This window comes from Squalius cephalus, assembly GCF_949319135.1.
Source record: "Squalius cephalus genome assembly, chromosome: 3".
In the NCBI taxonomy this organism is placed as follows: domain Eukaryota; kingdom Metazoa; phylum Chordata; class Actinopteri; order Cypriniformes; family Leuciscidae; genus Squalius; species Squalius cephalus.
In genome coordinates, this window is record NC_137124.1 from 19238262 (window position 1) to 19262104 (window position 23843).

Genomic DNA, 23843 nt, shown 5'->3' on the forward strand with positions numbered 1-23843 from the left:
TAAACAGAAGTCAGAACATTAACACAGGCTAGCGACGGGACACGCTGAAGACAGACGCAAAAAGGAGAGAAAATACTGTACCAGGCACAGCAAGCTCACTGTTCGCGATTCTTGATATATAGGAAGAAAAATATAAATATTTAATTAGGGGTGGGGGGTTATATAAATGTATCTCTGAAGGGAACTGACTGTCTTCTGAAAAGTTTTGATGGCATTTCCTTTTCCTTACCTCAGTATAATGTAGTGTTTATAAGTGCAGCGCTGCTTTGTACAGCAGTACCCAAATAAACGCTGCTATTCAATAAGCGCCCCCTTCTGTCAGAGAGTGAATTTGCATTCTAATTTATTATTTTTTAATCCTTCTGCTGTTTTTGTTTTGTGCAGGTGTTTTATGTAGTATAATTTAACAAATCTGAAGTCAGACCATTCTGTTTTTGCTTTAAATCTTGATATTATACAATATAAAATTATACAATCTTGTTCAAATAAAAAGCAACTGCTCATGCTACGTTTGTGCAGCATCTTTGTTTGCATCATGATTAAAATGCCGTGGTTGCCTCTGATATCAAATGGTTACAGATATCTTTGGTCTAAGGCCAGTTTGGCCTGTTATAAAGCAAATAAACAACAAATAAAAAAAATAAAAAAATCATCAACGATTTATAGTGATGCACTGATCATGTTTTTTCATGCTGATTTCAATACCAATAAATCATGCATTTTATTTAATTTATTCCCACAGTGATAAACAGAATTGACTCTGACCAAACACGTATGAGCGGAGTCATAGTTAATGTCCTCATCTCTGATGTGATACTCTCTAGAGTAGCTGTTAGCTCAAGCCAACCAGTGCACTAGCTAAATATTGTTAGTTGTATGCGTACTTTCTCATTTAGCACATAACAGTTTGGAAAATGTGATTGTTAGTTTGTAATGGGCCTGTTTTTGTTTGTCATGTGAACACGTTAACACATTATGGAAATTGGAATTCTTTCTCTTTTCCCCAAATAATTTCTTATTTAGTGTAACACTAATGGTGTGACACTAATTTTGTGGGTTGTTGTTGGCCTGACAATTGTTCACATTTGGGTGATTACAGAAACATTGTAGAAAGATACCCCCTAATGGCCTTGATTTGGATATTCTAGATTAAAGGGATAGTTCACCTAAAAATTTTAATTCACTTATAATTTTCTCACCCTCATGTCGTTCCAAACCTCTATGACTTACTTTCTTCTGTGGAACTTAAAAAATATATATAGGTAACCAAACAGTTTCGGTTCCCATTGACTTCCATTGAATGGATAAAAAAAAGTCAATGGTAAACTGTTTAGTTACCAACATTTTTCAAAATATGTTCATTTATTTTCCACAGAAGAAAGAATGTCATTGGAATGACATGAGGGTGAGCAAATGATAAGAGAATTTTCTGAATCTCTTTAAGCACACAAAGCATGCTGCACTTTCTTTATTATTTATTCCTGGTTTTTGTTTATTGCTAACAGTCTATGATAATTTTGTTCTGTTCCATGTTGTAAGCTAAAACAAGGCTATAAGTGGTGCTCTAGCGAAGTCACTTCTTTTTAAAACGCATATAATCATTGTTTTATCCGTATTGTTGTTAACTTCCTCCTGCTTATATCATGTGTTTTTTTAATGCACAATTTTACTATTCCCTATAGTTATTTGAAAAATAACATTTAAAATATCTTTTTTCTATTTTAATATATTTTAAAATGTAATTTATTCCTGTAATGCAAAGATGAATCTTTAGTGTCTTCAGTGTCCTATGATCCTTCAGAAATCATTCTAATATGCTGATTTGGTGCCCAAGAAACAATTCTCATTATTATCCAAATTAGAAAGTTTTGAAAATAGTGCTGAAAACTAGGGATGCGCACGAGTACTGGAGTTCTCGGAAGTGACAGAGACGATCGATCATGAAAACAATGATCGCAGTGACTTTTTTCTGATTGGTTATTGCAGCATTTTGGCCTGTACCTGAGGTCTGATTGGTTAGCGTTAGGACAGCATTTTGTCCAGCGAAATAAAGTGTAACAATGGATTCGAAAGTGCGCAGTGAAGCCTGGAATCACTTTGATCATGAAAATACAGTTAAGTGCAAGATGTGCAGCACCAATCTGCCACTTTATAATGAGAACACTATATGTTCTTTGTGCTTTAGGCTAGTTGCCCATTTTTCAGCGTGTTGTTACGGGAAGAGCGCATCCACAACGGGAGTTACACAATCTGACTGTAACTTAGTTCCTTTTGTGCAGATGCAAGTTTTAATGTTACGTTTATGTTGTGTATCAAGGATATCTGATAGCCTATGTGTTCTATAGACTGGGCTTCAGTTTACTGATGTTCATTCACTCTTGAGCTTCACCTCATGCAACTATTCCTTTTAGATGTCTCTTTTTCGAGAACATTAATGCATTATTGTTAATCTAGTTATTTTTCTAGTCATATTTTCATATTTTAATAGATTTCATATTTTTATTTTCAACATTAATTTCATTATGGCCATGATGGACACGCCCCATCCCCCGCACACACACCGCCCTCCGAGTACTCGTTTTTTGACAGATTCGGTACTCTAAATGAAAAATTGACAAAAATGGCCATCCCTAGTGAAAACCATGATACACTTGACATTCCAGACTTCTTTGATGAATATAAAGTTTAAAATAACAGCATTTATTTGCAATATAGTTTTTTGGAACAATGTCTTAACTGTCACTTTTGATCAATTAAATGCCTAATCTGTCTATTTGTCTGTCTGTCTTTAATTATATTTTTAATTATATTTGACAAAATAACAAACCCACAAATCGGTGTTTGAGAACTGGAGCACAGCACTCGCATGTAAAGCATTATTTAATTCAATAATTGAATTGAATTAAATGGATTTCAGTGGAACAATTAAGTCCTAAAAATATATGACTTCTTTAAGGAATAGTACCTTGATCAGACCAGAGACAGGATCGTCTACATGAGGCCTTTGCTTTATTTAAAATCGAGAAAGAGGCCCAGACGCCTCACCATGATCCTCCCATCGGTTTCCTTACAGAAATCCATTGATTCAAACTACCACATTAGGCAGATGCTGTAAGCATAAACTTCTTAAAGGGGTTACGCTTCGTCCCAGCTGTAGCTTATCCACTGCTGTGCTGACTTATCCGGTTCTTTAATAAAGCACAGCGACAGGCCAATTCATCGCAGTGTCTCAGGAGGCTACACCTCATCATAAGAAATGGAGCACATAGCGTACCTCATTTACTTGCCCGTCTATTGTAGGTTATACACGCCCGGCTCATCTAATAATACACCTCTTGGATGTTTTTCAGCCCTCATTTAAATGAAGTGTCTCTTTTCTGATTTGCCTTGCTTCTGGAAACACAGCTCTGCACTGGTTAGGGTAGCTGTTTGCAGTAGTGGTAAGTTTTGGTTACATGTGCTTTGAGTATGTGTGTGTTTGAAGGAGAGGAGTGTGACTCTTCATGAGAGGGGGAGGGTATGTAGGCTATGTTTGTCTGATGTTTGTTGAGTGGCGCCCACACACATCTCTCACTCGCATACTGCCTCTTTCGTTAACTTCTGTGGCTTTTATGTGGCTCGCGTTCTTCTGAGGTATCCTGTTTACTTGTGCTAACTGCTGGATGAACATCTACTGACTGAATCATAACTCACACCTTGTCTGCTTTACGCTGTGCTCTGAAAATTATACCACACCTACTCTAGAAGAAAAAACAACAGTTCCATTGCGTAACAAACATATAATCTGTGGTATGTTTGAATGAGTAGATTTTGAAGTTAAACAATGCTTTTCTTGGAATCGTGCAAATTAGTATGTATGTTTGTTTTTTCCCAAAGAGACTGTCAAATGTTCGTATTTTTATTACGCTAGGCTAGTCGTTTATTAGGTTTAAATGAGGGCAATATAAGGAGATCTGTCATGTCAATCTGTCTGCCACAAAATCGGCTGAGCATATTCATAAGTTTGACATCTGATTTAGTTTCTGCTTATTGATATATCTGACATTTCAATTAAAACCAAAACACTTCCAGAATTATTTTTTTGTGAATTTGTTTCTGTTCCACAACAAACTGTTGCGTCACGAAACACAAGATCCAGTTGCGAATGAAAAGTGATGTTTATTTATGTAAACAGCAAAAGATCAAGACAAGACAGGCTGATGTAGATAATACAGGTCGTGATAGGTAAGGAGCGTGGGGACTGCAGTGGGCTGAAATCCAAATCCTCACGGATAAAACATCAAACGAGGACGAGCCGAAAATAAACCCGGGCTAAAAGTCCGAAGCTCAGGAACTGGAGGCAGAATATCCGGAGAAACTGGAACTGGATAGAGAGGCACTGAACAACGATTTGACAATGAACATGACAAACACAAGACTACATATAGGACACATAAACGAGCCGCACCTGCGGCTGATCTGATTGCTTGTCAGCACAGCTGATGCTTATAGGCAATCAGACCAGGACAGTGTACACAGACATGAACAGGAAAACCTGCGAACCTTGACACAAACATGATATTTTTACTAGTCAGTTGATTCGAAAATTTATTACATTTAATAATAATCAATAAATTATTGTATATCAATATCAGATATTTGCTGAAAATACTCTATTGATATTATTATTGATAAATAACTGACATTACAAAAAGTAACTTAAGGAATCAATATTGCGTTTGTTTTATTAATGTATCATTGAACATAAGTCGACAGCAATTCATTTTGCAGTGAAGTTTGTCAATATGTCCGTGGTAGACATACGTGTTGACAGGACGTGTTCTTGCTTCCAGTCTACACTATTTTTTTTTAAATGTTTTTCTATGTACAGGTGATTCAGACTGACATCTTTGGTCAACCATCATGTATCACAGTTTTTTTTCAGCATCAGGATCTATAGACACTGCATCAAATTTGAAGTTTGAAACATGTTTTGAGACACCTGTTTTCTGTTGCATTATGTTACCGGATGTCCAGTGTTTTCTAATGCTAGAACACGTCCTAGATAAATGTATATACTTTGCATTTAAGTTGTATTTGAAGCTTTAATTGCTCTGATGGTTTTATTTATTATTGGGGGATATATGAAGAGTTCAAGAGTTCATGAAGTGTCATCTGAAATTTTCTTCTAGATTGCTTCTAAAATGATAATTTTTATCAAGCTTGTATATTTAAGTTTAGTAATTTCACTTAAATGACAATTCATAGGTAATTTTCTTTGCCATTTAAGTGAAATTACTGAACTTAAATATACAAGCTTGATAAAAATGATCCTTTTAGAAGAAAATTTCAGATGGCACTTAGAGGCTTTTGCATCTGAACTCTTCATGTATACACTTCCGTTCAAATTTTTTGGTTCAGTAAGATTTGTAAAAAAAACAAAAAAACAATGACCAATACTTCTACAGCATTTATTAATCTTAGTTAATGTTAATTTAAACTTTTACTAATACATTATTTAAATCAAATGTAATTGTTAACATTAGTAATGCACTGTGAATTACATGAACAAACAATGAACGACTGTATTTTTATTAACTAATATTAACAAAGATTAAAAAATACTGTAACAAATGTATTGTTCAGTGTTAGTACATGTTAGTTAAAACATTAACTAATGTTAACAAATGATACCTTATTGTAAAGTGTTACCTAAACGGTAATAAAAAATGATATATTGCAAATCAGCATATTGGAATGATTTCAGAAGGATTATGTTACACTGAAAACCGGAGTAAGTTACTTTTTTTTTAAATATATTAAAATAGAAAACGGTTATCTTAAATTGAAATAATATGGCATCATTTGTTTCACCTGTATATTTAATCTAATAAATACTAGGGGTGGGAATCACCAGAGGCACCACGATACGATATTATCCCGATACTTAGGTCACGATACGATATTATTGCGATTTTAAACATATTGCGATATTCTGCAATATATTGCGATTTATTACCTTTTTCCAACTTCGAATTATGTCCGCAAAGGAAAACTGTCAACATCTTTGTTCATGTCACATCAATTTTAATAATCTCCGTTAATAATCTGCGTTAATAATCTGTTACACAGAACTTTATTATATTAGGCTAAATATTAATCAAAAATGATTCACACCTTCACAAAATCCAAACATTCAGTGTAAGAGTAAAACAATGACATAACATTGTTTATAGTAAGTTAAGTTTATTTGATTCATATCTTATTTAGAGTTTTGAACTCGACAACCCAACTGCATTTACCGCAAACAGTCTAAACTAAAAGATTGTTTTGGTTGAATCGGTTCAAAGGAGTAGTTCGCGAAACGGACGTGTCATTAGCGGACTTGTACAACGCGTGTGATTATCCCGGCAGTCAGGACATCGCACAAGATTTGTCAACACAGAAAACATTTCATCATTGGATTTTGTTTTGTTTATTGAAAGTGTTTTTCATGTCAGCTGAATGTGCGGAACGCTTTTCAGAGAAGATAAGGCAACGTAAAAGTTTTTCTTCTTTTTTTTTGCACAACACCCAGCAGTAATTCAGGGGAAAAATACCCGAATGCTGCACGTGAAACTTCGGTCTTCCGATCTTTTACCATCGAGTCAATTCTCAATTGATTTTGATTAATATGCGCGAGGGAGCGAGAGAGAGCAAGACAGTTTGAAGACGGCGAGGGTGCGCGCGCGCGCGACCGGGGCTCTCTCTGCTCGTTCTTTCAGTAATATGCGCATTATCGCAAGCGCAGCAGTCATGTACAACACTCACCGATCAAATAAGACTTTGGCGAGACAAAAAATTGCTTGTGAGAGAGACGCGTGAGTGACAGAGAGACGGAGGGAGAGCAGGGAAAGGAAATGCAGCTGAATGAATATGCTGCGTGTTTTCTCATGTGTAATTTAAATAATAAAAGATCGATACTTGGCGCCCGTGTATCGATATAGTATTGCCACAGAAAATATCGCGATACTATGCAGTATCGATTTTTTCCCCCACCCCTAATAAATACAGCCTTGGTGAGCACAAGAGACTTCTTTCAAAAACATTTTGAAAATCTTACCAACCCCAAAATATTGAAACAGAACTGTTCTCTATTTTATTTTTGCAAGCTGGTTGAAAAGTTATTTGCTTTCTGAAGCTGGGTGGGTAACATGCAAGTCTTTATTGTGGCAGTAAGTTTGGAACAGTCGCACACAGGGGCGATGTTGTGAAAGTGCTGACTTGATATCACACCCCCAGACAATTGCAGTTGCTCAACCCCCCCCACTCTCTTTCAGTCTTTCTTTCATTGTGCTGTGGAGCAACGTTTAAGCCTTTTGGCATTGCCTGCCCTGATGATTTTCCACACAGGCACGTGCCACGGGGTCAGTGGCTTTATAGTGGGCTTTGATGAAGTTACAGTTCAGCTGCTCTTTAAGTCACTGAGCTCATGGCGCCTTCCCCCGGAAGTCTGGCCAGTGAATCAGCCCCCCTTCCCTGCATTCCTCATGAGCCCTCAGTGTTCATACATACCTCACCTCACCCTGTCCCCTGGTCTAGCCCAGCATGCACCACCATCATTTAAAGTTGGCATGAAATTAAAATTCACCTTTTTTAAATGCATGTTATTGGTCAGACAAAAAAATGCATCCATCATTTTCCATATATAAATAGGTAACACTTTATTATAGGGTACGTAGTTACACGTTACTACATGTATTTACTATAATAATAACATTAAATTATGTATAATTATGCATGTAGTTAATTAATAATACTTAGTACTTATCTGAGTAAGTACAATGTAACTACGTCACCTTAAAAAAAGTGTAACCAAATATATATTAGTAATTTTAAATATCAGAAAGAACTCTATATTCTGCTGAAATGAGACATCTCTCTTGTGACATATGGCAGACTCCAGTCATTTTGTCCGCAAACCCTACCCCTTTTTATAATTGACTGCAAGCTCGCATGTTAGCTGTAAGCGGTTTACTTTTAGTTCAGACACACTGATAGTAATCCAGTGCCATGGATTCCTGAAATTCATTCACATTGTCAGAGTTGACAGGAACTGAGGATTTCAGAAATCCAGGCTCAGTGATTCTAATAATCCCATTTCCTGTGACCAGCCAAAGGCCTTTGTAGTGCAATAAATGAGGACCTTTCATAATATATTTTGTATAATCATTTAATATAATAGGTATTTGTGTAAAATAATCTTAATTAAAGCACACATCATCAATGTCAATGTCATCCGTATACAAATGATCACTGTACAGCAGGAGATCTTCCCAGTCTGCTCAATCAGTTTAGACAGCGCAGCTGTTGCAGGGCTGTCGCATAGAAAGCAGGGGGCCAGAGAGCTCCTCAACAGGTGACGGACGTGTGTCTCACAGCCTGCTTCACGACCCAGAGAGCATGTGGCCCACTAGAACCAGTTGGCCTCGGAGGACACGTCAAGTGGGTCTGATAAACGTTTGGCATAACCAACCAAAGCATTTGATATTTTTGTTTTGCAGGACTTGACCCCAGATTGCACTCGTATATCTCTGGTTGTGGTAACCTCTAATCTTCAGCAACAAAAACATTCCTTCGGGAATTAGGATCTAATTCCTCTGTCAGAATAGAGTGATGTTTTTAGCAAAGAGGAGCGTTTTGATTTAGGCTGATCCGTATCAGCTTCCCTGGGTTTAAAATGGTTATGAATTGTACTGCTCTCTACTCTCTTTCTCAAACTTGAGGGCCCATGAGGACAGTTGGTGCGTAGTACCATTAGCTCTTATTTATTAGCAGCAGTTTGGTGCTTTAATGGCATTTCTGTTCTCTGTGCACTGGGAGACCGCTGGCCTAAAACGGTAATGGCGCTGTATTTCTGTCAGGCTGCCAAGCAAAGATCTCATTCTGTTAGTCTTTCTGGAACAACACACAAGCCTCTCTTTAACTTCTAAAATATTGTAATATTACGTAGCCAGAAAGCTGTGTGAAGGTTTTTTGATTAGAAAAGTCCTCTTTTGTCCTTAGAATGTCGCGGTAGCAGAGGAATTCTGACCGTGTGGGTGGTTGGTGTCGAGCAACCATAAAAGAAGGCTGTTTGATTAGACAGGGGTCGAGAGGGTTACTGCTCTCAGCCCTCTTGTGCTGCTGATAGTCGTTTTTGACACGGCCGGCTCGTTCCACATTCCAAGCATTTAATGACTGCAGTATGCTAACACATGACTTCATCCAACTCTGTGTCATGTTCTTCCTGGAATCTGAAGCGGTTCGGTAATTAGTGCTGCTGGCCAAGGCGAGTGTCACTATTAGTGTTGCTCATACTTAAGAGGTGAGAATTTGAACAAACTCTTGACCCAAAGGATTAGATTTTGCCATGTAAGTTATCTCACACTGTTTGTGCTACAAGCGTAAATGAACGTGAATTGTGATTTCAGTTGTGTCCAAAAATAGTTTACCCCAATCTTCTTGCACATTTATGTATGGTTGAGTGAATTCAATAAAATGCATTCACCAAGTTATTGGTTTTGGTTAAAACAATGCAATGTTTAAGAAGTTTTACAGTGCAGTAGGGCTACCAATCATTGCTGTCCTGTGCACATTCACAAGCCCACGTTCATGTGAGATACAGAAATGTGGCACCATTCATAACAGAAAAGAAAGTATATACTACTTTTCTATGACCGATACTGCAGTCTTGAATATCTGCCGAAACCGATGCCGATGCTTTATCAGTTTAAATATCTATAAAATATCAGACACTATCTTTTGCCAAGACGTGGGAATTAATTCGGCATGACTCTAGCAGTGCATTGATACTCGCCAGCATTAAGTGGTGCATTAAGAGATTGAATGAGGGCACTCGATAATGTCCACTATGGTTTTGGACACCACTACAAATGGCTGTTCGCTCAAATAGTGCACTATATAAGGGTATAGGAGGCAATTTCAGACATAGCAAACAATGAGACACCTTAGCAAACACATAGCAACACATTAAAGGCCCTGTTTACACCTGGTATTAAGATATGTTTTGGTGGATCAAATCACAAGTGGACGACGCTAAATACAGGTGTAAACCGGGTCTAAAATGTTTTGAGCTTGTCCACTTTCGACCACTTTCAGAGGTAGATGAAAACTCATTCAGCCACAAAAGACCGCCTACTGACTTAATGCATAAACCTTATGGAAAGCGTGCTAGCCAGACGGGATTTAAACTTTGTTGGCTGGAGGCCCATGTTTGGTTTGAAGACGAAAAACATACCAAGCACAATGTTCTCACAATGTTATTTCCTGATTTCTAACAAGCACTCACAGCATTCTGCATGGTCTTGCAGCTATCAGAGCAGAAAAGAAAGCTGAAGCTATCCGCATGTTTTTCCCTTGTGTCCAGGCGCATACCCATACAATTACCTGCCCATAGACCCTCCCCTCGAAGAAATCATGACAGAAGTGGTTCTCTTTAAATATATACTCATAAATGCGCTAATAAGGCTTCTGGAGTCGGTTTTGTGAGAGAATTTTACTTCCGCATCTCGAAAACCGCCAAACTGGAAGTGATGTAACGGGAGGGTGGGCAGCCAATTTTAACAATAGGAAAGTAATGGATCGCAATGACAGTTCGGAAGCTGAGGAAATTGTAAATGTTTACGTGTATGATGGACCTCAGCCATATAATTATGAGCTAAGAGAGCAGGGACAGGCTAGGATTTGACAAAATAACGGTCAGAGGAGACATATTGAGTTGTGGTGTGAGGAGAACCAGTGGAGAACAGGGCAGGTGTCTTGGTGACCAGTGTTAGCTTATAGATATACACGTTAACATTGAGTGTGTTTACATGCACGCTCATAATGCAGTTATAATGGGATTTCGGCAATATTGCGATTTAAACCTCATGTAAGCGCAATACTTCGATCAAATTAATGTGATTAAGCTCATAATCGTAGTAACCATATTCTCATTAAACTATGTGGTGTACACTGATTTTAATCACGATAAACAGGCATGTAAACTCCTTAATCGCATTACCGCTCTGACCAAAGTGCACATGTGCTCGGTTCTACACGGTGCCATGTGTTGTTCACACAATTTATTTTTTATTTTTTTTATATTGTGATTTTTGCCTTTTTGTTGTGACAGGACAGTATAGAGTGGACAGGAAGCGAGGTGGGAGAAAGATGGGGGACGGGATTGGGAAAGGCCCGCGAGCCGGGACTCGAACTCGGGCCGCCCAAGCGCAACGGCGCTACATGTCGGAACATGAATGAACTCCATGACATTATTCTGAAGTTTTCTCTTCTCCAAATCGCGTAACTTTGTCAACAGCACTCGCTGTGCAGTCTCTGCTCCATATCTTCATCCAGACGGCACGAAGAACACGACAGCAGCAGGCAAACCCAGCATTGCGATACCAAATAATATCCAGTACGTCCATAAAAATTTATTTTGAATTTGATGTGAGTAGATTAAAACAATGGCCTGTAACATGCATACTGTACTGCCTATCTGATAACCATAGTATAAGTATAACCATACTTATTAGCAAATAATCAGAATAATGAAAATTGCACGTAAACTGGAGTTCTGCTCGTGTCATGTAAACATCTTACTGCGACTAAGCCCTTACTCTGATTATTAGAAATAATCGCATTATTGGTGCACATGTAAATGTAGTCATTTTGTTGGCGAGTCAAGCACCGCTCACATTAAAAAAATCGACTTTCTCAGTATGGTTTACTTGAAACTGAAGACCAACATATGGGATCCTCTGTGGCTTTTCTGCTATTCTAAAGACATCACATGGAAATGAATAGATGTATTACATCATGCATAGGATATTTTTACTGCATTAGTGGAGTCACCATGTTACTTGTGATGAATGAGGTCAAATAGTTAATTTTAACCATGGTCCATGACTGATTGTTTTCCCTGACCAGCCAAGCAACAGCAATTGAAGTGTACTCCCCTTTAGCTTGTTGTGCCACTAAAAAGAGAATACCATAGTCCCAGCATTCAGTGACTGACGCCAACCGAAACAAAAAGTCTGTTTTTCTCTTTGCAACAACAAAATCACAGGCCACAGTGACAGCCTAGCAACATGCTCACAGGGAGGCTGAGAGTGTTTGTGCTTGATGAGTGATGCTGTGCTTCTGCTCATTTTGGTGTGATTTAAAACAAAGCCATCTACCCAGGTGACAAGGAAGTGTGTTACACAACTGGAAACCAGTTCCTCAAATTGCGGTAATATATAGGCCATGACGTAGAGCGGTCAGCCTTTGATTAAAAGCGTGTTGCGTGAAAAGAGCTCTTTGAGTATGTTGAGAGGGGCGGTTGTTGGTCGTGTGTCTTTTAGGACCCCCCGGAGAGTTCAAACTGAGCGTTTAGACCACGCTGTTCTTTCGCAGCATGATTGAAGCCCTGAAACTATTGGTCAGCTCTCTTAGTCTCGCTGTTCTTTTAAACTCTGCAGGGATGCTCCTCATGTTGGCAAGGCCATCAACAGACTCCATTGAACTACTTCAGGTTTATGAAGCTCATCTTCAAAAACACAGGTTCACAGGTGTCCACACTACACATGGTATGCTATGATGGTTTGGACTTGCCAAATGTCTGTTAATGTGGTTTTGTGTGACTTTAATGTGAGTTGTTACTTTATAACAAGGCATCTGTAGATTCCCTCACCCACAGTTCGAGGTTTTTATGCCTGACTTGCTCTGAGGAGTTTCCAGGGGTTTCAGATGATTTGCTCAGACCACTGCTGGGAATGATCAATGACCCTGCTAGAATCCTTGATTACATACAGAAATAAAGAGTCATGTGTCTTCTTATTCATTCTGTTGGTTCAGCTTTCAGCCTTAAGCTGCAGTTCGTGTGATTAAAAAAATGCATGGAAATGCATTTGCTCATCTGAAACACATGATGTCAACAGGAAGTTTACTGTGTCCCTCAGTTTTCGGATGAGTGTCAGTACAATTGATTTGTTACAGAAGATGCGAGCAGTGAGAATTAAATTCCTGAATTAAAATTAAATTGCAAGGTAGCTGACAGGATGCAGATTTGCAATTCAAAATGTTGTAAGTAGTAGGTCATCTGTGTGCTTTCATCTCCCTATACTAGGAAAATAGGCATGTTCGAATGCAGGGCACGTGTTGATTGAATTATTTTTTTTATTTCAATTTTGTGAATTCCTCTTTGCGTTATCTCAATTTAAATTTAAATTAAACTAACTGTGGGGTGTGGCCAATTCAAGTTACAACTCTGAATTTAAAGGGAGCCCGATAAGATTCTCTGCGCAACTCTGATCGTTTAACCTACACTTTATGATACACTACATCATTATTGAGAACATTTGCCAGAAACATTACGATCCCCTGTGTTCTTTCAACAATTACTCCCTATACACTCCTTGTTCTTGTTCATATTGTTGTCATTGAATGAACTTCTTGGCTGATGCATGAGCTCATGGGAAAAGTAGGCGTTTCCCCAGGAAATGGAGGCTCTTTTGTGTGCTAGTCAGTCTGTACTGAACAAGAGGGGAATGCAGGCCCTGAACTCATGGTGTGGACACCAGCACCACGCAGTCCATCTGCTTCATCTTAACCTTACCATCACAGTTATTTGCCCGTGATTACTGACAGCTGCCAAAGGCCAAGCTCGTCCGCTAGCTTGTGAGGAGGTCAGCCATGTGAAGACCTATGAATGTCGAGAGGTCGTCATGGTAAAGGTTGAATAAGGAGATTGTTGGTTACAGGTTGCTCTGCATGATTGATATTGATACATGCTTAACTGGTTTACAGGAGAGCGCTACAAACATGGCCTAAGGGTCAATGGCTTCAGGTAATCATTCAAAAACTTAGCGTAACTGCAATTTGTCACTTGTCCCTGAGCTCCCGGTCTTTACCATCCTATTTTTCATCATACTTCTTTACAAGAAAAGGGTACACTTGTAGCAGATGGTCTCAGACTATAAGCTGGCACTGTCTGTAGCGGTCCGCTACTGTGATGAATTCATTCCTGGATGAATCTGTCTTTTCTTCTCTCATTGTGTCCTGGAGCCTATAAAAATGAAAACCAGTTGGCATTGGCATTTTTTATTCAATTTTAACCTTCCCAGAAGTAGCTTCTTCTCATGGGAGCATGTATCCCAAATGTAATGAGCTGTATTGAATGGTAAACTAGATGGAAATCCTGCATTGATGTATAATTCAGCAGAAAAGTCGATACAGTGGAGGAATACAACCATGTTCTCTCCTTTTACTATGCTTTTGCTTTCACATTTATTAGTTTTTATATATTTGTTATATCTATTTGTTATATTTGTTGGTGATTCACCATTATATGAACATTATTATCGTCTTATCATTATCCAGAATTTCAATGCTGGTGTCTTTCTATAAGTTTGTCTTGAGTGATTGTAAACAGCTGAGACAAAAAAAATGCTAAAATGTATGTCAACATTTGAGTCAATTTAACTTGTGCACCATATTCCAAGTCTTCAGATGCCATACATTATATTTATGTAATATTTTCTACTTCAAGTATATATAGGGGCACTTTGGATGGATGAATTTAAAGGCAGGGTAGGTGATTTGTTCCAGAAACATTTTTTGATATGCTGGTTGAAAGTCTCTTCACATCTTGATAGCAATCAATAAGTTAAGTGGTCTAAATATATATAATAACAACAATAATAATAATAATAATAATTCATAAAATTATATAAAGTGCTTTTCTCGGCAGTCAAAGCGCTTTACATAGAAGGGGGAATCTCCTCAACCACCACCAATGTGCAGCATACACCTGGATGATGCGACGGCAGCCATATTGCGCCAGAATTCCCACCACACACCAGCTTATTGGTGGAGAGGAGACATAGTGATAAAGCCAATTAGTGTATATATATATTAGGGCTGCACGAATAATCGTATTTTAATCGCAATAACGATATCTGCGTCTCGATTAATTTAAAATAATCGTCATGATATTTGCCTACTCATTATTTATCCTGAAAACGCCTTTTTTTTTGGTTTGACATTTGCGTCAAGTCAACACTAGCGTTGATGTTTGTAGTTGCCAGATGTAAATAGCTTAAATCCCCCAAAAAGAGCTTTTCTTTTACATGTTCTGCCGTGTTTTACTTAATCTGTGCAATCTGGCAACCCTGCAAATGCTCACTCTACACTGAGGGAAAAGCACTGATGATCTGAAAACAAACATGCACTGGAGTTTAGCGATCTCCATAGCGTTGTTCTGCTTACATGAAATTGTCATACAGCCAGTCTGTTTCTTCACAAGCCACTTGTACTATTTGTGTGACTAAATCTGCCAATCAAACCTTCAGTGATTTGTTTGAAAAAAAAATCAAAACATGGATCTCCACCTTATTGTTTGGTATTATGTTTGCAGAATTAAATAAACAATAATTTGGAATTATTGGAAATAATGAGGAGTTTCACTGTTCTATCTTTTGAAGTTTAAGGTTTTACCAGTTTTCATGATGTGAATCAGTCATCACAATCTAAACCATGCATCATCTAAACCATTCATTTTGTATTGACTTGCCACCTACAGGCCAAGTGTAGGTTGGTAAAGAACGCGCAAAATGGGCATTAGGCCTATTACATTACCACTTTTGATACTTATGAAATTTATATATAAGTCTCGTCTCTTTCTCTGTAATTCCTCAAATGAGAATAATCGTGATTAGTTGTAGTGATTATAATTTTGAGCAAAATAATCGTGATTATCAGTTTAATCATTACCCATTTATATATATATATATATATATATATATATATATATATATATATATATATATATATATATATATATATATATATATATATATATATATATATATATGGGGATGATTAGGAGGCCATGATGGACAGAGTCCACTGGGCAAATTTGGCCAGCATGCCGGGGTTACAGCCCTACTCGTTCGAAAGACAGCCTGGGATTTATTTGTGACCACAGAGAGTCAGGACCCCGGTTTAACGTCTCAACCGAAGGATGGTGCTCTTTGACAGTGTAGTGTCCCCATCACTATACTGGGGCGTTAGGATGCACACAGACCACAGAGTGAGCACCCCCTGCTGGTCTCACTAACACCTCTTCCAGCAGCAACCAGTCTTGGGCTACAGGGTGATATGGCTGCTGATATATCGTCTGTGGAAGACGTAGGACCAAAAAAATGTTCATCCAATCATTGAATTCGGTCCAAATGCAATGGCACGATGTTCTAGCTGCCTGTCAGCGAATGTATTTCCATACCTCCGCGCACCCTGCTCACGCAGGAATCACACGTCATCGGCGCATTTCATTCTATGAGTTATACAGATGTCAGTCACTGAGCACCACAACCGAAACAGCAGCCACCTTTAACAATTCCTCCTGAACCAAAACAATGAGCTTATGCTGCATTCGTGCCATAACTACTGTAATTTGGAAGAAATGGAAACCTTTGACGTTATATTCAGAGCGGTTCTTGACTCGAATTTATTCGTTTCTATAGTAATACTATCAACGCCAAAATGAATCTGCAGCAGTCAGGTGGTACAGGTCAGTGCTCTTTCAGTTGTAGTTTGTTCATTATTATTGTAATGTTATGTGCTCTGAGACATGTAGTAGTTTAATGCCGTCTCTCGTGACGCTTTTGTTTGCTCTCTGCTGTACGCGTTCATGTGTTTTGTAGGAGGTGTGGCTTTAGAGACCCTCTGAAGGGAGGGTGGGATCTTATGCTTGTTCAAAGCTAGCTTGCTATTGCTAGCCTCTCCGAAAATCGCCTACTCTACCTTTAAAAAGAAAGTGGGTGCTTCTGTTTAAGGCCTGGCATGATGCCCTCGAGGTGGACGTGATTTGGCTGCACAACGAAAGTCTGGCTTTAATTAAAGCAGCAGTACTCGGAGCAGGGTCTCTTTGAATCTAACTCTGAGCCATACACTTCTCATCTAAATGCACATTCCCTTACTCTTACTCATATATACATACACACGCACAGTAAGAAACAGAGGTAAGAGTCTGATGGATTTGCTTCATTCATGCACAGAGAACCTCTTTAGTCATGTCAGTGTGTGCATATATATATGGTGAGATGATCATGGTCACATGATTCTTCAGAAATCATTTTAATATGCTGATTTGGTTATCAAGAAAACCAATGTTGAAAACATTTTTTTTTTATGAAATCTGTTTTACATTGTTTTCGTGATTCTTTGATAAGTAGAAAGTTTAAAAGAACAGCATTTATTTGAGATTGAAATGTTTTGGAATAAACAACGCAAGTCTTTACTATCACTTTTGATGAATTTAATGCTTGCTGTATAAAAGTATTAATTTCCTAAAAATAATCCTACTGACCCCAAACAGTAGTGTGTATATGCTTACATGATCACCTAAAGTGTCATCCAAGGTGAGGTGAATGCTTAGGTGAATTTGTATGGATTCCTGCCAGTTTACACTGAATGTATGGTATCTGATTCATATCTCAAATATGTGTTAGCTTAATCAATGTATTGAGGCATCTTTGGTTAGGAAGTGAATAATAAAGAAGTGTAGTTTGTTGCACTTTTTTATGTTTGTATTTTTATTGTCTCAGACAGTTGCAGATACTTATCTCTTTGTATCACTCTAAGACTACAAACACCCCAGTCTCACTGCTGTTCGTCGCATTGACTGTGGTTCACCTCGTTTGACTTGGACCAATCTTTTTTTCCCAAGGCAAACAAGCACTTACTGTTTTAAAGGCATGAATTCACTGGGTGGATAGAGGATGCATGAATGGATGGAGGGATAGGTGGGTGTTGAAAATCAGAAAGAAAGAGAAGTGACTGAAGTGGAAAGGAGTGTCCTTGTGTGCATGGGGAGGGTGGGCGGAACGGGAATATCTCTTTTGTGAAATCATCACCACCCAGAGGACTGTACTTTGCTGGCTGCTAGCCCTGTAGGTGGAGTTTCCTTCCTTTAGGCCAAATGTTGGAGGTGCCCTGTTGGTTTCGACTCGCTGGGGTGGGCCTTTTCCTCTCCTCTCCCAGAATGCTTTACGTCAGGTGGCTCGGATCACCCTTTATGGCAGCCGAGAGTTATATGACACAGTTGGAAACTTTGGATAGCACTTTTTAATTGGTATACCTTGGCACAGAGAGCATTTATAGAGCATTCAGGGAGTTTGGGGGCCCCCTAAAAAAGGCTGAACTACATGACTGAAGTGTTTATAGCAGGGATCGTCTGCACTGGTACAGTCACAGAGCGGCACTCTTTCACACATGACAGCAACAGCTCGGCTGAATCATGTGGGCTAGATAGTAGCTTTGTTGAAAAGAAGAGCTGTGATTTGCATTTAGGATGGTTGTTTCTAAGAACAAACACTCTCTGTGGCAGAGTTTGTGTGAGGGCCAAAGCAGATGGACCCCCCACTGTTTGAGTTAGCTATTAGTTCTGGTCATTCATACATCTGATGAAGGTCAACTGGGACGTGCTGTCGCACAGAGCAAAGGTACGACAGGTGGGCATCGGGTCGGCGATGTGTACTGGTGGGCATTACTGAACAGCTACCCGCAGCTACTGTGTGACTTTGAACAAAGCTTGCATTTCAACCACAGACCCTCTACGCCTGATCAAAGCAGACTATATGTGGGTTCACTTAGCTCTTCTTTGACTTGTCCCTAGAAGTTGACTAAATCTGACAAAGTCAGATTTTCTAGGATTTTTTTAAGTTTATGGTATGTCATTTAAATAGCTTTACTACTACTATTCAAAAGTTTTAAAGAAATTAATCATTTTATTCGGCAAAGGTCCATTAAATTGATCTAAAGTATAGAAAAGAATCCTGGGGAAATATGTATCTCAGCACATCATTGATAATTCTTAAGCTCCAAATTAGCATATTAGAATGTTTTCTGAAGAATCATGCAACACTGATGACTGGCTGCTGAAAATTCAGCTTTTCCATCACTGGAATAAAGTACATTAAAACATTTATTAAAATAGAAACGCTATTTAAATTGAAATCATATTTAACAATATTATTGTAATTTATTACAAAATTTATTACAAAATGCTTCAGTGAGCATTTAGTGAGGCATCAACAAATTGAACAGAAATCAAACTTTAAAACTGTGGTCTAGGTAAGTGTGTGTGTGTGTGTGTGCTTGTTTTTCTATCCCGGTGGGACTTCAACCTGAATGCACACTGACTCATGAGGACTCGTGTCACCATGGGGACCTAAATTGAGGAAACAAGCTTATAAATCATACAGAATGAGTTTTTTGAAAATGTAAAAATGCAGAAAGTTTTCTGTGGTGGGTAGATTTAGGGGTATAGGGTTAGTGTAAGGGGATAGAATAAACGGTTTGTACTGTATAAAAAACATTACTTCTATGGAGAGTCCCCACAAAGATAGCGAACCAGACGCGAGTGTGAGTGTGAGTGTGAGTGTGAGTGTGAGTGTGAGTGTGAGTGTGAGTGTGAGTGTGAGTGTGAGTGTGAGTGTGAGTGTGAGTGTGAGTGTGTGTGTGTGTGTGTGTGAGTGTACGATATTTGCGCGGCAGAAGGGCAGTGCCATGCTGTAAGTTGAAGTTCTGAAAGATGTTGCTCTACAGAAAACTGGAATGTGTGAGCTCCCATGTTGCATCATGACTAAAGGTTTCATCTGATCACGTGCAGACTTATGTTTTTCAGCTCACTTTCTATCTTACTCTTCAATCGAAGGTGTCACTTTCACTCTCAATTGTTTGCAGCATTGTCACGAAATCAGGTGCCTTGTTCTTGTATTCACATGTGCATATTTTAATGTGCGCGACTGAAATGTTAGGTGCAGTGCTTAAAATGTTGTGAGTTTGTTGGAATTAGCAGCAGGTATTCTCTCTGTCTGTCCATCTGTCTTGCTCTCTCTCACCTCATTCTGCCTGTATCCCCACTGCGACGAGTGAGCGATGAAGTCGACTGCATATGCAGCACTGCTGATGAATTATTGAACAGTGGAAAGTGGACGTGATGGAGTCTTGCACGCAGTGCATACAGAGGAGCCACTGTGTGAAAGGATGACTGATGTCAAGAAAAGAGAGCGAGTGGTTACAGGCTTCTTTATGTCAATGCTCATGCTGCATCTGCTCACTGTCAATAACATTTGCAAATGTACTTTGGATGCACTTTTGTTGTAGAAGTACATTTGCAAATAATCCTATTCTTTTTACAGCTTTTTTGGAATAGATCACTGGAAAATGTCTGTATACCTGACAGTTATCACTGAAATAGATGTTTTGTGATATCACATGTCTCTGTGACAGCCAAAGAATCTGACCACAGCCTGGATAAGCCAATCAGAAAACTTGGCAGTTTAGGGCGGGAATCCCTGTTTTCAGAGTAGTTGCAGATAAGTGAGTATTTAGGAAAAGTTTATGGAAAAGGCATTATTTTTTACAATTCTACAATATTTCCGAATTGTACTGCAGCTTCAAAGCAAATACATTTACCTAAAAAGCTAAATCACATGAGACAAGACTTGTTTTCAAAGAATGTATCTTGAAAATTGAGTGTAAATTGTAATGTGTAAATTGGCAGCTTTTTCCCCTGCAAATTCCTAAATTTGTTGAAAAATTCAGCCAGCTGAACACAAGACTTAGGCTAAGCCCTATTTGGACACAACTAGTTTTCTAAAAAAAAGTTTGAGTTACAATTCTTTTCATTCGACTTCTGTGATTTCATGTACCAATTTGGATGGAACTAACATCTCTGTGTTTTCTAGACGTGGGTGTTACAGAAGGTCATCTGCTGTGCGTGCTTCACGTATATGTTTAAGAGTGGTTGATGTCATTTTCATTTTATTATAAATAAAAAACATTTAAGTAAACTTCACGGGTTTATAGCAGTGGCTGTTATAATAAACTTACATAAGTTAGCAGAGAAATCTAGACAACACTGATATTAAAATTGGCAGTCTTCGCAGTTTCCGCAATTTCTTTTTTGGTCGGATACCATCTATATTGAAACTAAATGAAATGTCAAAGATTGGTGCGCAAACGGTAGCTCAGGTACAGGTAAAAAAAATAAAAAAAAAACACTTGAGGAGAAGCGTTAAGGATAATACAACATCAGCAATCACAGACATTCACATTCGGACGGGATTAGATTTCTCAGAGGACCGTTGAGTTTGCTGAAAAACAGAAGGTAATTTGCCTTGGAATTTTTACTGAGGTTGTGTGAGAAAAAACAGACATGACAGATTCGGACGTTTGGGGTTTTGGGGTCAGTAAATTTTTTTTTTTTTTTTTTTAAATGAATTATTTTATTCAGCTAGGATGTATACCACCAGTCAAAGTAAACTGATTAAAAGTGAAAGTAAAGAAATTTATATTGTTACATTAGGCTTTTATGTAAAATAAATGCTGTTCTTTTAAACTTTCTATTCATCAAAGTATCTTTAAAAAAAGAGGAAAAAGTTCAGTAGAACAACTGTTTTCAACATTGCTAATAATAATAATAAAAAATCTTGGCTTCTGAAAATTCAGCTTTGCCATCACAGAAATAAATGACATTTTAAAATATATTAAAATAGAAAACTAAATTGAAATTGCAATAATAATATTCCACAATAGTACTGTTTTTACTGTATTTTTGATCAAATAAATGCAGCCTTGGTGAGTATGAGACTTTCTTACTGACCCCACACTTTTGTTTTGGGGTGAATATACCATCAATAAGGAGGAACCTACTCATTCTTTACTACTATTTTCTAAATAATATTAATTATTTAGAATAATAGTAAAGTAGCATACAGGACGTTTTTTGAAAAAGTCTTAATTTCTTGTGCAATTTATATCTTTTGCAGTATAGATTTATATTTTCTTTTAGAAGTTAAAACCATCCTCTGTGAATGGTTGACGCGGAAAGGAGAACAAAGCTCTACTCTCATTTTTGGAGTGCTTCTCGTTTCGCTGCTAAAAACAGATTACTCGACTAGCGGTTACAGGAACATCAGTAGTCAAACTTAAAATAGGAAACTACTGCTTTGGCATTGTTGTGTGTGAGCATGAGCATGTGTTCAGTTGACACAAAGACAAGCCTGAACATAACGTTCAGCTGTCGTCACTTAAACAGCCTCCTGGGAGGGGAGGCACAGAAAATATGGGGAAAATGTGAAAAATGCCTCCTTACAACTCCCCCTTTCATTACAAACTGATACCGCGTTCAGATTAGCATGGAAACAGCCCGTGGAAACAAAAAAAGTTTGTGGTTAATTAACCGTAATTATCAACCCCAAACGGAGGGCCACACAAATAATGTTGACATGAAGTCTGTGTTTGCACTGTACACACAAGGGCGGATGTCTTTTTTTTTTTTTTTCAGAAGAGACAGAACAGTTTGTCTGTTGGGTTGTGTTATGAGTATAAGCCCTCATTTACATAGCTTTCAAAACAAGTACTCTTTTATGCATGTAGATCCCTGAATCAAAGCTGAAGTCAATGATGTTTGTGTATGAAAGTTCCTCAAAAGGGAAACTGGTTTCAGACAAACTTCCAAGGCACAATAACATCAGGTCTAATGATCTAAAATGAATTCAAGTGAGCTTTAGATATATACAAGCACTTTTTTGATGTCTACAAAGCTTATTTCTTTGTAGAAATTGAGCTGTTAAAAAAGACATTTCTAAATAAAATTCTTTCAACTGCTTTTTATTAATTTCATTATCCGCCAAACCGCATGCATAGGATTGTGGGATATTATATGCTGTGAAGGGACATCTATACTTTCAAAATCCCACTAGATTAAAGTATCTTGGGAGACAGGATGCGACACAAACATTGAATTTGCTCCTCATACTGAATCTGATGTGATATTGACCTTTCTTGTGTTTATATTCTCTCTCCTTTTGTGTTTAGTCATACTTTGTCACTGACTATGACCCCACGATTGAAGACTCCTACACAAAGCAGTGCGTGATTGACGATAGGCCTGCAAGGCTGGACAGTAAGTATGCCACAGATGAATGAGAGAGACTGATTGTCAAACAAATCACACAGGATGTAGGGAAACAACATATTGCTAACCGGCAGCAAAGATAAAGCACCTTCTGATGTGATTATACATAATAGATGATATAGATGATAACAGATATATTACAGATAAACTGGTGCATTTTGTTATTGTTCTGTGCATTATGCATACTTGTACACTTAAAATTAAGTTATATTTGTCTGGTCTTGTTTGAACCAGGACTGGACGATATTAAAAATATTTTCATAAAAAATATCACAATATCCGATTGCATCGTCAAATAAAACATAGGGTGAGGAGTGGGGACTTGGTTTTATCCATTGGTTGTTGATTGTATTTTTAGATGTGAGTGTTACACTTAAAAAAGGAGGCAGATGAATGTGAGCATTTAGGGATGGGGTTTAAAGGGTTAGTTAACCCAAAAATAAAAATTCTGTCATTAATTTCTCACCCTCATGTTGTTCCAAACCTTTAAGACTTTCGTTCATCTTCGGAACACAAATGATGATCTTTTTGGTGAAATCTGAAAGCTTTCTGTTCTCTCCATAGACAGCTACACAACTACCACTTTGATGCTATAAAAAGTTCATAAAGAGATTGTAAAAATAATCCATGTGAATTGAGTGGTTTAGTCCAAAATTTTTTGAAGAGACACAATTGCTTTATATGATGATCAGATATAATTTAGGCCTTTATTCCATATAAACATTTATCAACTCACTCATCAGTTGTGGTAAACTGAAGCTCAAGCATGTTCTTTTGGCATTTGAGAACCAATGAGGTTCATTCTTGTGTGTTATGCAGACCGTTTGAGCTTCCACAAGAATCAATGAGGTTCATTCTCATGTTGCGCAGC

The 23843-nt window shown here is 38.0% G+C and overlaps 1 protein-coding gene across 2 annotated transcripts in view; it reads left to right on the forward strand.

The window, feature by feature from the left end:
• The window catches only part of rras2 (RAS related 2), a 53516-nt gene that overhangs the window by 16730 nt on the left and 12943 nt on the right, over positions 1–23843 (forward strand). The window contains exons 1-2 of one of the 2 annotated variants that reach the window (XM_079867497.1): positions 3369–3440; positions 22873–22960. Coding sequence is in view for 1 of the 2 variants with exons in the window: in XM_079867496.1 (XP_079723622.1) it covers positions 22873–22960 (88 nt within the window). In the remaining variant the exon portion in view is untranslated. Of the gene's footprint in view, positions 1–3368; positions 3441–22872; positions 22961–23843 lie in introns of those variants that run through there. The other variant, XM_079867496.1, reaches the window with a different exon arrangement.